At 35.0% G+C, this 17008-nt stretch overlaps 1 protein-coding gene and 1 long non-coding RNA gene across 2 annotated transcripts; one reads left to right on the top strand and one right to left on the bottom strand.

The window, feature by feature from the left end:
- Positions 1-220: 220 nt before the first annotated feature.
- Positions 221-3611, top strand: LOC130817448 (uncharacterized). Its single transcript, XR_009043803.1, has 5 exons — positions 221-467; positions 566-727; positions 1485-1558; positions 1976-2502; positions 2856-3611. It is a non-coding gene; the product is annotated as an uncharacterized LOC130817448 (long non-coding RNA).
- A 146-nt stretch (positions 3612-3757) lies between these two features.
- LOC130817446 (guanine nucleotide-binding protein alpha-1 subunit) lies at positions 3758-16765 on the bottom strand. Its single transcript, XM_057683154.1, has 14 exons — positions 16431-16765; positions 16192-16258; positions 16020-16092; positions 10131-10168; positions 9962-10051; positions 9744-9821; positions 9434-9541; positions 9218-9319; positions 8361-8416; positions 7595-7729; positions 4935-5028; positions 4784-4843; positions 4621-4700; positions 3758-4244 (listed from the first exon to the last, which is right to left on the bottom strand). Exons 2-14 carry the CDS (start codon positions 16249-16251, stop codon positions 4067-4069), a joined length of 1152 nt encoding a protein of 383 aa, XP_057539137.1. The 5' UTR covers positions 16252-16258; positions 16431-16765; the 3' UTR covers positions 3758-4066.
- Positions 16766-17008: the final 243 nt, after the last annotated feature.

The following is a 17008-nucleotide window of genomic DNA, read 5'->3' as shown; positions in this document are numbered from 1 at the left end:
AGCTGAGAGTGGTTTTAGAAGTGGTTATCAGTTGGTTTGGAGAAGTTGTTTGTAACATTTGTAAAATTGAAATTGGGAATTTAAAACAAATATTAGTATGAGAATTATTTTGGATTGAGTGAAATAAATAATTATGAGCTAAGATAACGAAATAGATATTTAGCTTATTCCTTACTTTTCCAATTACTATTTAATTTTATTCTTTTTATTATTATCCCTATTTCTATATGCTAAAACCAAAAATCAGATTTTGGCCCTAACATTACAAGTATTCAAAAACCCCTCCTCCTTCTAATTCCTCGTGATCCTCTGTAATCTTGAGGTAGTAATGCATGCAATGTTCGATTCCTGGGAAGCCTTGAAGCAACTACCTCCCTCTCCTTGCGACAGAACCGGGCAGCCATCAAACCCTGCCTTCTTCCTCTTCTTCTTCCTCTCGCTAAAACTCAGAAGCAACAACTGCATCCGTATGTCTTTCCCCTCTTCTTGTGCCATTTTTGTTCATTGAGTTCCGATTTACACGTTTGTTGATGTCTTGCCTTCTCCTCTGCCTTGATTCTTGTAGAACACAGCAGAAAACAACGAAGAAACTCAAATCTACAGCAGTCATAGGCTTCATTCGTTCGCCCAAATTTGAGGAATTACAAGCACACATCAACCATTTTCTCTGATTTATGTTTAAACAAATTATCCTCCCATTCCTTGGTTGCAGTATTCCTCAAGAAAGGTAATTTTCTTGTATGATTTTATATACAGATTTCCTTCGCTTGTGTCATTGATTATTTTTTTATGTTTTCCATCAAATAATCCTTTTAACCTTGAGAATTTAAAATTAGTGGGATTATTAGAATGCACTGTTCTAGTTAAATAGATGAATTTTGTGATGTTGGTATCAATTTGGTAAATATTGAGATTATTGGTTTTAGTTGGTAAATAATTGTAGTGATAGATATTTGATAATAAGATATTTTGGATGAATTATTACTCTTTTGGATTATTATTGATTTTGGATTTGAATGTCTATCTTTGGGTTTTGTTATAGATATAAAGAGGATTATAGATATTAATTAAGATTGATGGATCTTGAGGATTAGTATGATATTTGTGAACATCAAATTTATGGAAAATGATTGTTGATGGTAAGGTTATGGATGATTTAATGTTCTTGAATAGGTTATTATATTCTTTTGAGGACTTTTGGACTTTGAGTTTGTATGTTCACAATTGTGTTTGATTGAAATATAAGGAGAGTCCTAAAAGTGAGTAATATTGAGAAGAATGTTAAAAGAAGTCTAGATCGTGTCTATAAATCTTGATGACATGTTACGGCTTGGGTTAGAACACGCATAATTCTTTAAAGATTAGATATGCTAGAAAAGAATCCTTATTTAAGCTACGGTCATAGGAGGAGATGTAATAAGTTATATGTTAGTATAGTTGCATCGAACACACGCTAGTGACGTTATGATATTGTCATGCTTCAGGATACGACTACGTCGATGAACCCTTCTGGTTAATTGCGGTGAACCGGTCTTGACTTCTCGAAGCGACATTGTCGGTGAGTAGTAACAGTCCCTTAAAGGGGTCTGGCCAGGCTACATTTCTTTAAAATAATTTTATTGAAACTCTTTTGAAATTAAAATTTGCTGAAACAAATGTTGTGACCGCTTATGTTGATATTATGATATGGTCAATGGATCGAGCTTGCAAGCTGGTCATTGACGGAATTGAGGAACATTGTTCCCTACTCCCTATTTTTGAGGCGAGTTGTCATTCAGATATTGACTAGCTTTCACCCGAGAGCGACATAGCCTTAGAGCTATGGGGCACCTCTCAAACAAGACTCCCTGTGCGCACATAGATCTAAGAAAATGATGTTGCTTTTAAACCTATGATTTGAACTATTGTGTTTTATTGTTTTGGATTTTTACTTCTCATTCAGTTAAACCTGACCCCTGTTGTTTCCATCTTTTAGTTTGTTTGCAGATCAAAACTGGTCGGGAACGATGGGTTAGCGGTGATGATTAGAGTTACAGAGATGTTAGATTTTAGCTGAGTAAGTGAGAAGTGTAGTATTGTATTAGGTTTTTGATCGATGTATATTAGACTTGGTTGTGCTGGTTATATTGGACTTATAGAATGACTTTTATGATTACTTTGTGTTTTAGTTAAATGTTTGGTTTGAGAATTAGCTGTGTTTGTTACATTAAAGAACTTGTGACTCCTTTGCTTAAGTTTTAGAAGTGTGATATAAGTTTCTTGGGAAATAAATCCCGTGATGACCCTGTTTACTCGGTCAACGGTAAGTCAGGTTGTTACATTGTTTGCTGCGAGCATGCCTGAAGCCGAGCTAAAAGTCTCCGTATTGATTCAAGGCTCAACTATCTGAGGAAACGTTTCAATGCATTACAAAATACCAAACAAAAAGGTAGGGGCTTCGGATGGGATAAGAACCAAAAAATGGTAACTGGTGACCGTAAGCTATTTGAGGATTGGGCCAAGGTAAATTGATTCATAACTACTACTGTCTTCATTACATATGTTTAACATCAATAAGATACGTATGAAGAACAGAAGTATCACATAATATATTCGAATGGGCCAAAGTCTCTTATACTGTTTTCCATTTGCTTTCAATAATTGTACTTTAACATCAGTAAGAGAAGTATCAAGAATACAAATTTTCTTTCAAGATATTTAACCATCTTACATCTTGTTTTGTTAGTTATTGACCCCGTCAACAATCTTTGTATTCTCATTGATCTTAGCTTCATTTGAATGGTTGAGCTCTATATGACTGTATGATATATTGTATGAAATATTATGATTGTATGATGATTATCTTATCATTACAGAGTCACAAAGATGCAAAAGGCATGTTTCAGAAGCCTTTTCCATTTTATGATCATTTAGAGTTGATTTATTCCAAAGATAGGGCGACGGGTTTAAAAGCTATAATTCCAGCTGATTGGGATGATGAAGAGACAATGCTCGAAGATACAACATCAAGTAAAGGCGAAGAAGTGTCTAGCGAAGTGTCGACCGACTAATAAGAGAGTCGTAGATGAGGGTTCTTCTAAGGACAAAGCCAAAAAAAGGTGCGTAAAAATAAGGAGATACAAAGTGTGCAAAAAATTTAGAAATTATGTTGGAGAAGATGATAGAAGGCAACAACGCACAAATTGAGAAGTTGGTTTCAGTGTTGGAAGCCCCAAAGAATTGTAAATCCGGTTTGCGTGAAGAACTAGGAAAGATTCTTGGCATTTCAAGAGCTCAAGCACTATTGTTGTTGAAGAAGATGACGGAGGATGATATTGTGATATTCTTATGATGATTAAGATGAAGTGTAAAGCAATTTGTTGTTATGAGCTTTTGTAAGTGGTTGAAAAATGCTACTGCATTTACTTTTGGATATATCAAACACTTACTTCCTTTGTACCATTGTACCAAGCCATTTCATTACACCAAAATTAGTTCTCTAGTACAAGTACCAAACCAAGGAAATTTTGTTCCATAAACTATCTCTCCTTGTACTAAGTCTCATGTACTCTTTTATCTCATATTAAATACCCAATAACTTTTTTAAAGGATTCCAGGCAATCAGAAAATACTGTTGAGAACGAGTAAATAGTTCCACCAAGTAACCATTGTTGCATAGCGTTGAACAAGAACAATGCTTCTGGTCAAAAGAAACTACAGAGTAGTTTTACACAACGCCAACTTAATCACGATAATATGAGGTCGGCAACATAGTATTAGCAACTGAAAAACTACAGATAAATGATTTTTCATCATTAAAGCTTAGATGTCAGTGAAGAATGTTCTAATAGAAATATTTAGGTACAAGGTATTCTGGCGCTCCGACAGGGTGGAGGTAAGCCAATGTATAACAGAGATATCAAACTTGTGGAGTAAACACTGTAATCTCTAGATATAATGCGGTGTAAAGACAGTAGTCAAATTGTGTCAAAAATTTCTGGACCCTCTTTTAATTGACACTTCATAATATGCTCCCCACCCCCAAATCAATTAATATTAACAAATCACACCAAAACTTCATTTTGTATCACAACAATCCTGCCTCAACAAGGTTTCTCCTTCTCAAAGTTTCATCTAGAAGTTTGAAAGTCTTTTTCACAAGCTTCTGGTCGAGAGCAGTTGTTCTGTAAATCTTGAAAACTCGATCAACTCGATCAGGGGCGGTGCACTGGTAATAGAGCTCCTCAAATTTCTTCTTGACAAACCTGACATTATAATGTAGTGATCAAAAGAAAGCTCATTTTCGAGTAACGGCTTCATTAACAAAAAATCCAACGTGCGTGTGGTATAAAAAATGGTTTTCCTTGCTTTGCATTCCAATTAATCATATTAAGATCAACATCTTTCAGATAACCAGGAACAACTTATTTACTAAAGCAAAGGCTGAGACTGCCTGTACTCATTCTACAACAAAGATTCACACATTTTCGATACAAACTCATTACAAATGGCTAAATCCTATCAGTCAAATTGCATTTTCAATCAAATAAAAGGAGAAGAAAGCAGCCTTATTGGGCACTCACTCAGCTTAACCAAGAAAAAGGTTAACTACAAGTTAAAAAATGTTTGGGGTTTGCTTACTCATAGGCATGCTCAATCTCTTGTTTTCCAGACGAAACTGGCTGGTAATCCTTAAACCATTCACACGTATTTAGTGGAACCTGTTCAGGTTGAAGTATAAAAGTTCAAATATATGGATTATATTCAGCTGATTCTCAAGAGCCAAGATGCTTATTGACCTTACTTTGTGAACCTTTTTCTCAAAAATATCAAATTTGTTCAGGAACAGCATGATGGATGTTTTCTGCAACAATGAACAGGGATCAAAAACAATTAGAAATCAGCTTCCATCAAGAAATGGAGTACGACACAAGATTATTAAGAAAATAGAGAACCTCAAAGCAGTGTTGCTTCAGGACCCACTCGAAGAGCTCCTTAGTTTCAGCCATCCGGTTCTTGTTTTCATCCTCGTAGAGCATCTGATCATAACTGAATACAGTATAGGCACAACCTCAACGCTTAAGTTAATTACAAAATTTCAACCCAGCTCTGAGTATACTTTGTTAAAAACATACACGTCAACCATTGATCTAATCTACAACAAATCTGACAACAAGCAGTCAGTAGACAAGTAGAATATCCAAGTATCATCCAAAACATCATTTCCATCCCATTATTCCTCTGCTTTATCCCCCTCCCCACTCTTCCCTTTTCTCCCCTCCAATGATCTCTCTTCTTAATTTCTGCCTCCTCTCTCTTTCATCTCCATTCTATGCTTCTAGGTTGACCACTTGACCCTATTTGGTCAATTTTGGCCACAAAAGTTCCAGATACATGTTGGCCAAAAAAAATGATCAATAATCTAGAATGAAGATGAGGTATGCCTTTTTTTACTTTTTACTCTGGTTTACAGCTATTTGTTCTCTTCTAGACGGTGAAAATGTAGCACTCCAAGTCTCTGAATTCACATTTCAAGATGAGGTATTCATTTTGGAATCTATCACTCAGAAGTTTGATAGTGATGGAAAGCAGGTAGTGACTTCCCAGGTAGGGGTTCAAATGTTCAGAAAATTCATGAGCTTCAAACTTTAGTAAATGAGACAGGCTAAATCTTATCCACGATCCTGGGTTTGTGATGATTAGATCAGAAGGAAAACTCAAGAATGCAAGCCTTAGCACTATGTGACAACTGACAACTAACAAGTACAGTGGAAGTGGACCATGGCTCTTCCACTTGCAGACTAGACCATCTTAACCAAAACCCAGCAGCAAAAAAAAAATTAAAATAAAATAAAACAAAAAGGAAATTTTTGAAGACAGCCGGTTTCCACAAGAACTAGGAGCCTAGAGAGATCAAAAGGATCCTTAATTCAATGCAAAAAGAAAATATATTGCTTGGAAGATACCAAAGCACAACAAGCAAACAACGCAACAGTACTAAAGCCTTAATAGTTAATCCCACATTTCCACCAATATGGGATTGGCTACTAGAACCAAAACAAAATAACATGAGAAATCATTGTTACCAAACAATAAGCAGCTATTGAAAAAATATCCTGCCAGGAATAACAAAATCAATAGCAATAGTCACAGTTATTAATAGGAATCAAACTTGCCACTCTAAACGTGGACAAACTGACTAATGAAAATGCACCGTCACCAAGAAGAAACTTGGCCAAAGCAAAGTCCTGTTTCACTGTTTTCCTCATAAAAAAATCTAAATATACAAATAGGTAAGTGTGGTACACTTCTGTGTTAATTTGCGTAAACTAAGCCGCAAATTACCAATAACTGTTCAACATACCAAAATATCAGACAACTGGGTAAATTTGGATAGTCCCTCTCACTAGGGAAGGTATGATGCAAGAAGCATCAAGGATCATCTTCAAATATTACATGGCCAGCCCCAGGGCATCTTTTCTTTTCTTTTTATTTTCCAGTTAAACAATAAGAATCACACTAGGGAGTCAGCAAGAAACCTCATCCCATGTACAAGGAGGCCAGACATATAGTCATGATCCAATAAAGTAGCACAAAAAATTTTATCTACAAAGGAAGGAAAAAACCGCAATATTCAACACATCACACATGATTGAAGCTTTAGAAAACTTCTGAAAAAACCATGAATCAATCATCCAATAGAGAACTACCCTCAAAAATCCACCAGATCCCTTCTTTCCAAGTGCACCACCAATTTGCAAACACAACCTAAGATATGCATCTTCCACAATGAAAAGCTACTTTGTACGAAAATCTAGCACCATGATTACAAGGATTTTTTCTCCTTTCTTTGAACTTCATTAGCATAGCAGGCTAGCACGAACTTCAATTGGCACATGACAAGCTAAGATGAATAATGGGAAGATAAGTGTAACTGTGTAAGCAATTCATTGCAATTTATTAAGACACATGCATTGCAGTTGGAGAACTAGTAAAGGAGTGAAGACAATTATAAATAATGACCGAATTCTTTAATAATATAATTAGTATCAGGAAAGATAGAAACCCTAATCAGTTTTATTCCAATGCAACAGAACAGAAAATATTGAAGCAGATATAAGGCCCAATTCGAAGCTCTAAACTCTCATGCGCATTTTTTCTTGTTGACTAAGCTCCAAATCATTTTAAAAGGTGTCCAACAATTATAAATAAACTTTCTATAGTGTAAACCAATATCTCTCGCACAAATGCTTGCACAAAATTTAGTAAAGGGGTAAATTTGAGTTTCTTCACTTTGGTGACTACACAAATACAATAGGATTCTTAGCAAGAATTTAATTTTGATCATCCTAGGAGGCCTTCCTGTATCTCAAGAAAAGTGATCCTAGAACTTCAGGTAAAGTGCACATGTTCTTCACCTTATCGGTACTTAATTCCTCACTAACCGAGAACCACCCTCTCACCCCGAAACCACAGAGGGCTTTATTGAAAGGATTTTGTGAAGTTGTTGGATTTGAGTGCATCAAAATACAGGATTGAGGAACGCATTTCAAAGAAGGGAAACAACATCATTCTCATCAAACATACAACAATACTAATAAAATATATATCTTACTCGCTTATTGCAGCACAAAAAATTACTGCAGCAACTCCTTCAAAAAGATGGATCCACTTTCTTCGCTCATTTCTTTGGCCACCAACATCAAAAAGTCTATATACTTCACCACTTTTCTTATTCTCTCCAACTGGACTGTAAATTTATAGATTTGAAATAATCAATCAAAAGTAATAAATGAAGAAACAGTGCTATAGATACTTGATTTTTTGGACAATTACAGTTGATAGACAAGCTAATTCAATACCCATTGACAGTCTCCATATCATTGAAGTTCATGAGAAACTAAAAATCACAACTTACGAACAGAGGCAAAACTTCATTGGGGCAAGGCGAAGGTCTGCGCCCTTAAAATTCCATACTTGATTTATACTATGCTGTTTAAAGTAGCTTTAAAATAAGAGAGTAAAGTTGATTTTAAGCTATAATTAAAACTTGAATTATAGGGAAGTAAAGTTGTTTAAAGTACAAATCATTCCACTTGAAAATTTTATCAGTATTATAATTTTGTGATAGCAAAAAACTTTGTACAATAAGTGATATATTAATTATTTTGTTGATAATTAACTTGTCTGTCCCCCTTAAACAGTTGGTCGAGTTTCTCCACTGCTTACGAGTGCCTTTAAACTACTTAAGGAGAGAATGATAAAGAGACATGTCACTGGAAACATAAGTACAACCATAAGTTTACTGTTTAGCTCAAACGAAAATGCAAAAGTAATAAGGGAATATAAAATTCACAGCATAGAAAGAAAATATAGTTTACCTGAACTGGATCTCAACAACGCCTGTCGTGCGAACTCTAGCATAAAGAACATCTTCCTGCATATACAATGCCATGGATAACATGATAATTCAAATACTAAGAGCCCTATCCAGGAATCACAACTTCACAATTACGCAATAGCCAAACGAGAAGGAACTAGATCTCCAGAGTAATCAAATCTTTCTATTTAAAAAATAAAAACAATGAAAAGGAGTTGTAAATCCAACTTTATGACCAAGTTCATTGACTTCATTCAGGATTCAACTAATCAAATGTTTCAGATTTATCAACTTTTAGCGACAAGACAGCAGAAATTTGAAATATGACAGGAATAAAGTTGTAGCCTTCACACTACTAAAGGAAATTATATAAAGAAAACATTTCTTATTCGTTTGTCAGTTTTCTACAATGGAATTAGAAAAGACACATCAAATCAAGTTGAAAGACATCCAGTCAACTTCCTGTCAAATCAAGAAATGCAATTGTAATTGGTAAAAGAGGCACCCCGAAAACAATTTACAAATTACAACTAAATAAATAGTTATACATGCTTACAATCAAAGGGTACGTGATTGGAGACACTATTGTATAATGGGCAAAGAGCACAAAACATTAGGGATATCCCTCTCTTGGCACTTGCTATTCCAGGATGCTTCACTCTTAACTATATCCTTTGACAGTTTAAATAACTAATAGAAAGTTCTATGAATTCGGATCACCTCAAATAACTACTTGACTACTTGAAGACAAAGTTCAGTTATATTTTAACTTAAACCAAACAAGAGCCCATAAGTATGTTAGTATGTGACTTCCACCAAAAAAGGGTGAAAAGAGAGAAAATATAGAAGCCTCCAAACCTTTGTTGGGATATAATTAATATCAGAAAGTCTTTTCAAGTGATCCATGAAATAATTGGCACAATCCGGAAGTTGGAGCTCACAGCCACGAGAATAAGTTTCCTGCAGCAAACACATAGGAACAGCGCCTGTTAAAGAATAAACTCGTGTAATAAAGCCATAACAAATAACAGCTATTTGAACCACCATCGAGAAACACCCAAATGCAACAAGAACCTGAATAGCTGGATCTTTCCATAATTTTTCAATTTCCTGAGAAAGTTCTTTATTGAGTCGAGGATAATCCAACCTGCCACCAATTTCTGACAGCTTGTCTCCCATTTCCTAGCAGGTGAAGCACCTATTTAGTAATATCAAATGTAATGTTCCCTACCTCTCAAGGACAGAAGGAACAGAAGGAACAGTAAATTTCTATAAAATTCCACATAATTGCTAGCACATCAAAGAAACTGTGAAGAAATTAGTTTGACGTTCAAGCCAAATCTCTTATCAATAAGAAACAATAAAAATATAATTCGAATCTAACCTGATTATCAAGGGACAAACTATACTTTGAAGAGTCCGTTTCATTTTGAGCCAATTCCTTAGAACCATCAATCAATAACTGTCAAAAAGTTTAATGTGGATTAGATGTTAAGTAACAATTACAACCCTAATATTAAGGAAATTTCACAGCAGGATAATATAAGTTTTCATGTGTCAGAAAGGGAAATAACCGACACACCCTTTTAAAGTATTGCATACTTTTATTGTCTGATAAACATTGGCATGAACAACAGGTGTATAGCTCTTCAATTCTGCTTCATCAAATCCCATCTGAAACAGAAGTTTTATCTGCAAACAGAACCATCATACTATTACTGAGAGTGAAAACAGCAATTACCAGTATGAAAGCAATCAAAAAGCAACTTACTTGCTTAAATATTGTTGACTTTCCAGACTCTCCAGCACCTTTAAAAACAAAGCATCACAGAGACAAAAATGGTGTAATTAACCATTCAATATTGTTGGAAGATGTAATATAGATAGACACAACAACACGACGACAATGCCAAAGCATTGATCCCAACTATGAGTGGTCAACTACACAAACCAAAACTTAATGATGTCAAAAATTGTCGGTAACATAGGTCATACTTTGTCCAACCATATCTAATACTAGTCTACAACTAAGAAAATCATTCCAATAATCATTCATATATATATTCTCCTCCTATATGCATTATTGTCTATTAGAACAAAAAAAATTTGAAGGAACTTGATGTGAATGTGACTGGAGGTCCAATCAAGGAAAACAAAGTCAAACTCATTTGGTTGTGCTAAGATTAAGTTCCTTAGAAGCTATAACTAGCATCAAATATGTGCAACATTTCCTACGAGCAGTTTAGTTTTAATCCTTAAACAATTATTCTAGTTTTGTTGTTACATATTTTGAATTAAAGCAGGTCAAAAAAGTCAGTCCAAGCGTTTTTATAATGGTATGAAAATTATTTCATTTTTCCTTGTGTATTTAGTGGCTTACAATTATGTCAACAAATAAGATTACTGTCTCTAAGTCAAAGCAAACTGTGTTTCAAAACCGCCAAGTGTAATGATTCTCTTCAAGGATCAATGAGCAAAATTTTAAGCTCCAGAAATTAGTCTTATGAAGGCAAGCAAAACATCAAAGATAATCCAAGTATGCTTGGATCAGGTCCTAATTCAATTCACATAATTGTAAGGTGTGTAATTGGTGCTTATAGATCATCAATTCAGCACTATGTCAGGGCATGTGCAGCCAGGAGTACATTCAGGGATTGTGCAGGTTAATTGAAGTCAGCACATTTGAGGAGTTAATGCAAGTATTGATGAGCTGGTGTATGGTATTCAGCAATGTATCAGTTCAAAACTGCTGTAAGTACACATTCTATAGGCATGAGGTTAAGTCAATGATACAGCTAGAAAAGAACCTGATGGGTTGGTGAATCAATCGGAGGCTGCTGGTTCCAATCAGTTCAGTTGGGACATCTAACCAGATGGCAGGCAAATCATAAGTGCATCAGCATATTTAGTGTAGAATCAAATTGCAGATGGGATCAGGCTGTTACACACGATGAACAGGATCTGCTCTATGATTAGTGCATCTTAATCACTTACGAGCAGACCTGGTGCAAGGACAGAAGACAGGTTGAGGACCTAGTCTACTTGAGGGTATGTTTATTGAGTTCAGAAGTTGTGCACCATGTTAAGTTGAAACTAGAATGATCTCATTTGCACAGAAATTAGGGGAGGACAAAAAACAATTAACAATAGAAACAGAATAGTATGTGGTAGTTATTTTATTTTGATGTTTGTTAAAATAACTCCAGGTTGTTAGGAGTTGGTTACAATTTACAAATTATTAATACTTAATTAGGAAGTAGTTAAGTCATGCGGTTGGTTTGTTATATTGTCACACATGAGCTATAATAATGTAAAGCTTCATGTGCATAGTCATAGGCTTCTAAACATAGGAAGCAACTTGTTATGTCTCCTATATAAGGAGGTCCTAGGCTCATTTGTAATGGACGCTTTTGATGATTAAAAATAACATTTTAAAAATTAGAATTCTAGAGAGAGGTGTTCTCTTTCAAGGGGAATTGCAAGTTACTTTTTCCTACCCTATGATTCTTCATGAATGAGTGATGCAAAGAAAGATCATAGCAAGATTCCACTAAGATCAAAGTGAGTGAAGCTTTGATTGAGAGTTGGAGGGTAAGGGCTTCTTGGTGTGTGAAATACGTGAGTTTTTATCAAAGATCAGTTTCATCTGATCATATCCATACATTTCATGCATAAAATAAGGGTGCACAAAATTCTTGCATTCAATCACCATGATTGAATTCTTGGAGTCATTGGTCTAATCCTTAGGTCCAAACATGGATCAAAAGTGCAACAACTTATGAGGCTTTTAAAGAGCGCACCTCTCTATTCTAATCTATCATTTGGTGTGAGCATAAAGAGTTTTATGCAGTTGGCTCTTATTGCTCAGCTTTGCACTACTTTAAACATGAATTGTATAATAACGTAACTTAGATCTTTATGTTGGTTATAAGTTGTGAGTTATCCTCTTAAAAATGAATGCATCTCATACCTATGTTGCGTTATAGCTTTTTGGTGTGTTGAAGTTTTGAGTTAAGGACCTAAATTAGTCTACCATGTTTAGTTAGCCTAAGATCCTACATAATTATCTTAGTTTTGCTTTGAGTATTATGCATATTCAATATTAAATTCACCAAACAAGATCAGTCATTCAAAAATATTTGAGTTCAGATCATTTGGTGTCGGTCCCTCAAAGCATTGCCGTGATTTGATGCATTGGGACATAGGACATTACATTGCTTCATTTGTTCCATGTGGGCAGAATGTGTGCTTACTAGGTGCAAGTGAAAGAGGAGCGACGAGTTGAAACAAGCAAAAACATAGGAGCTTGGTATTGATTCGACGCCAATTCCCATTTTTTTTCTTGTTCAATGGATATATTTTGTTTTAGGGTTTAGAATTGGAGTGATGTGTCTTTGATAACTGTTGAAGGCCAGGGAATGTGCAAAGTGGGTTTGTAAAAATTTTAGCTGTAAAAATAGAGGTTAATGTGTGAAACATAGGTGTAGTGAAGTGCATTAAGTATAAGGATAAGATCATTTTGGTTTAGGATGAGAACATCACAATGAAGGAAGTATTTTGATGAGCTATTTAATGGAGAATAAGGACATGTTGTAGGGGACACATCAATTATTCTCTTAAATGACCATAAAGAATGTACGTGAAGAATACAAATATCAAAGGTGGGTGGGGCTTTGGGAGATGCCTAGGAACGATTAGCGTGACTTGGCTAACTAATCTATTCAACAAGATTTAGAGGACAAACAAAATGCCCAATGACTAGAGAAGTACTCTAGTACCTATTTGCAAGAATAAAGATGTCCAAAATTGTTCTAACTATCGAGGAATAAAACTCATGAGCCATATTATAACGTTATGGGAAAGAATGATAGAGATACGTATGAAGAGATGTACCTCCATAACAGAGAACCAACTTAGATTTATGGCAGGGAGATCTACAATGGAAGCAATTCATCTTATGAGACAAATAATGGAGTACTATAGGGCTAGAAAAAGACAATTACACATGGTTTTCTGACTTGGAAAAAGCATACGATAAGGTACCAAGAGAAGTATTTTGGAGGGCAATGACAAAGAAGGACATTCCCCAGAAATACATTAATATCGTGCAAGATATGTATCGAGAAGTAAAGATGAATGTTATGACATGTGGTGGGGCAGAAAGGATTTTCCAATCACAATTGACCTTTATAAAGCCCAGCCCTAAGCCTCTTTCATTTCGCAGCGGTCCTAGATGAGATAACGCAGTCAATACAATAAGACGTTCCTTGGTGCATGTTATTTGTTGACATTATTTTAATAAACGAGACCATGATGGGGGTAAATGCTAAGTTATAATGGTGGAGGTTAGAGTTGGAGTCACGAGTTTTTAAATTAAGTTGGAGCAAAAAAGAGTAAATGGAGTGCAATTTTAGCACAAACGAGATAATGAGGCAATATAGAGCTAGAAGAGAAAGAAATCTTTTTAAGTGAATGTTCCAAATACCTTAGGTCCATATTTTAAAGTAGTGGGGCCAACAAGATGTAACCCATAGAACTAAGTATGGGTGGCAAAACTAGAGAACGACTACTGGAATATCATGTGATCGAGGTGTGCTCTTAAAGTTAAAGAGTAAGTTTTATCGAACGGTCATTAGACCAGCACTACTATATGCATCAGAACGTTCGACTTTGGAAATGGATCAAAGTAGAAAGATGAGGGTAGTGAAAATATGAATGCTTTGATAGATGAGTTGGCATGCCCTGAGGGATAGAATTCGAAACGGAAGTATAAGGGTTTAGGAGTTGCAAATATTGAGGAAAAGATGAAAGAGAATTGTTTAACATGGTTTGGCCTAAAGGATAGAACTCGAAACGAAGGTCTAAGCGAATTGTTAAGGAAGATAGAAAGCCAGAGCTTGAGAGATTTAAAAAGAGGGTAGAAAATCGGAACGAGTGGAGAACAAGAATCCATGAGGACAATCATTGGAACTGATATATTGGTTCATGTAGCCGACCCAATCTTTTGCTTAAGGCTCTGGGATTGTTGTAGATGCGGTGGTCGTATATATTTACAATCAATGTGTCTGTGTATGCGTCTAAATTAATAAATTTTTCCTCGTGTACAGCAATTCTAACGATTGCCACAAGTCGATACTCAAACACGTGTCAGACGTTGGTTGTTGGATTCCAAGTAACATAGCATGTATGTTATATGCAAATAGCGGGAATTTAATTTCTCTATTGAAATACTCGAGAATTACTGGGTCATTGAGGTATACAATTACAAGTAACTGACACAACATAGCTTTTGCGATTTTCACGTGTTATTAGGTTCTAAGATATCTAAACGGGAACCATGGATTATGGTTCAGAGTATATTGGATTCAATGTTCATTTGGCTTTAAGAGGTTATTTACATGCAAGATGGATCAAAATAGATAGTAAAATCTTCATTAGTGATTGGAAATTGGAATTTCCTTTACAAGTCAAGGAGCAATATTTTGATCTTCTAATAAGAAAACTTGCATTTTTTTTATCACACTATGGCTTCCGAGTTTATTGGATTAATTTCGGAAGTCAAAGAAGTCGAATGGCTTTTAAATCTAATATTTGAGATTCCTTATTTTTTTAGAGTCAATTGGTGCAAACTTAATGTGATTGTGAAACGGCTTTGGAAAAAGCTTTAACTCAAGTGTACAATAGTAGTAAGTTATGAGTTTATGGCATATTAATTTAAACCATAGTTGATTGTTCAATTTAGTTAGATTGCTTCACAAAAGGTTTTAGCCAGAAGTCTTATGTGCACATTTCAAATGAACTTGGTTGAAACCCAATAAACATCATCACGAAAACCTATTTGATAAGAATTATAATATATTAATATTACATTAAGACAGCTTGTGGAAGGGCGTATCAAGAACAAGGTAAATAAGTCTTAACTATGTCAACCGATAGTTATAATGTAGCTGATTGATTGCTACACAAAAGCTTTTTAGCATGAAGTCTTTAGAACACGTTTTTAATGGACTTGGTTAAAACCCGATAAACAGCATTGAAAAACCCGGTCTAACACTTTATAACCTCAAGTCTTAAATTCAATGTGACTGAAACATTGAATAAACGTTTGTAAGCAACAAGTATTAATGATCCCAAAGGTTGTTTGGATTTTTGATGATGATATAGTCACTGAAGTTCCCAAGGTCTAAGAGTTAAAGAGCTCAATGAGTATGTTATCACAAGGACACAATGTTAAGTAGTGAAAACCTAACTATTTGAGTTCAAGAGTTCGAGGTGTGACCACCCTAATACTCATGAGGGTTATATACTCATGAATGGATATGAACATATGACCTTTAATTTGCTGGGCACCATGTATGCGAATTTTTTGCTCCAAGTGCAATGCATCTTCATGTGATCAGACTCATTTATTTGTTTCGTTTCAAAAGGACATCAAAGTATTTGATTGAGTGACGATCTAATACTTCAATCTTAGTAGAGGTGATGATTAGATATTAAAATGAGCAACAAAGAAGATCAACACATGACCCCTCTAAGACAAAAAATAGCTTATACTGAGGAAAGTTAACACAAAAGTGGCAATCTAATTACAAGAAAAAGGGGCAATTGAGCATACATAAATGAACAAGAAGCAGAAAATGATAAAGTTGGCAAATTATACCAAGTAATAAGAGCTTTTGTATATGCTTTTCAGCAATAGTCTCTCGCTCAATCCTCCTTTCTATCTCAACCGCCTGAAAAAGAAACAAGCAACCAAATCAGAACTTATGCACCCATACATACAGCTATGAGCATTGTCATTTGGCAGCAGTGAGAGTGAGAAAAACAAATACCTGTATATTTTCTGCATCAGGTTTGTGAGAATGTTGATGTTTGCTACAAAGGAGGCCCATTCTGATGCTACCATTTGCAGATGGAAAGGCAATCAGGAAATCTTATGATTCATAGTAATGAAGAGCTATTTTTCAATCCAAAAAGACTTTTCAACCAAAATGAAAAGTAAATCAAAACAATTTCGGATGATCTAGCAAGTAGCAATAGAATAAATTAAGAAAGGATAGAATTGAATTACTTATGCGTGAAAGAAGAACAAGAGAAAGGTAGAAATTGGGACGCCACTTCTGTGTTCTGTTGTGCAGTAGTTTTAGGGTTATTTAGTGATCTGCGAACTTGGCAGTTGGTTGTTAATGAAGAACACAGTACATTGAGAGACGGACAGTGAGAATCAGCAGCTAAGACCTTCTCAGGTGAGAGAGAGGTGCTCCAAGTTCAACAATGGAGTCGGAAAGGAGTGTAGAGGGATGTGAGCTTTCTCCTCCAATGTTCAAAAGCTGAAAGTGGAAAGTTGAATGTTCAAAGTTTCAGACATACACACAGCAAAGCCAAACCAAAAGGAAGTTTATGGTCTAATTATGGTCCTCTTTTTTTCTTTTTTCTTTTTTCTTTTTTCTTTTTTCTTTTTTCTTTTTTTTTTTTCATTTCATACCTTTTCTGTCCTGAGTCCATTTCTGACCAAACACATTACACACTCCATTTTCTTTCTTAGAACTACAAAGTACAAAGTACTTTCTTTATTCTTGAAGTTTCCACAAGCAATATTTACGGGAATAAAATACAATTTTTATATAATAAATATATTATTTTATTAAA

The sequence above is a fragment of the Amaranthus tricolor genome, chromosome 7, assembly GCF_026212465.1.
Source record: "Amaranthus tricolor cultivar Red isolate AtriRed21 chromosome 7, ASM2621246v1, whole genome shotgun sequence".
Taxonomy (NCBI): Eukaryota; Viridiplantae; Streptophyta; class Magnoliopsida; order Caryophyllales; family Amaranthaceae; genus Amaranthus; species Amaranthus tricolor.
This window is presented reverse-complemented; position numbering and strand designations above follow the sequence as displayed.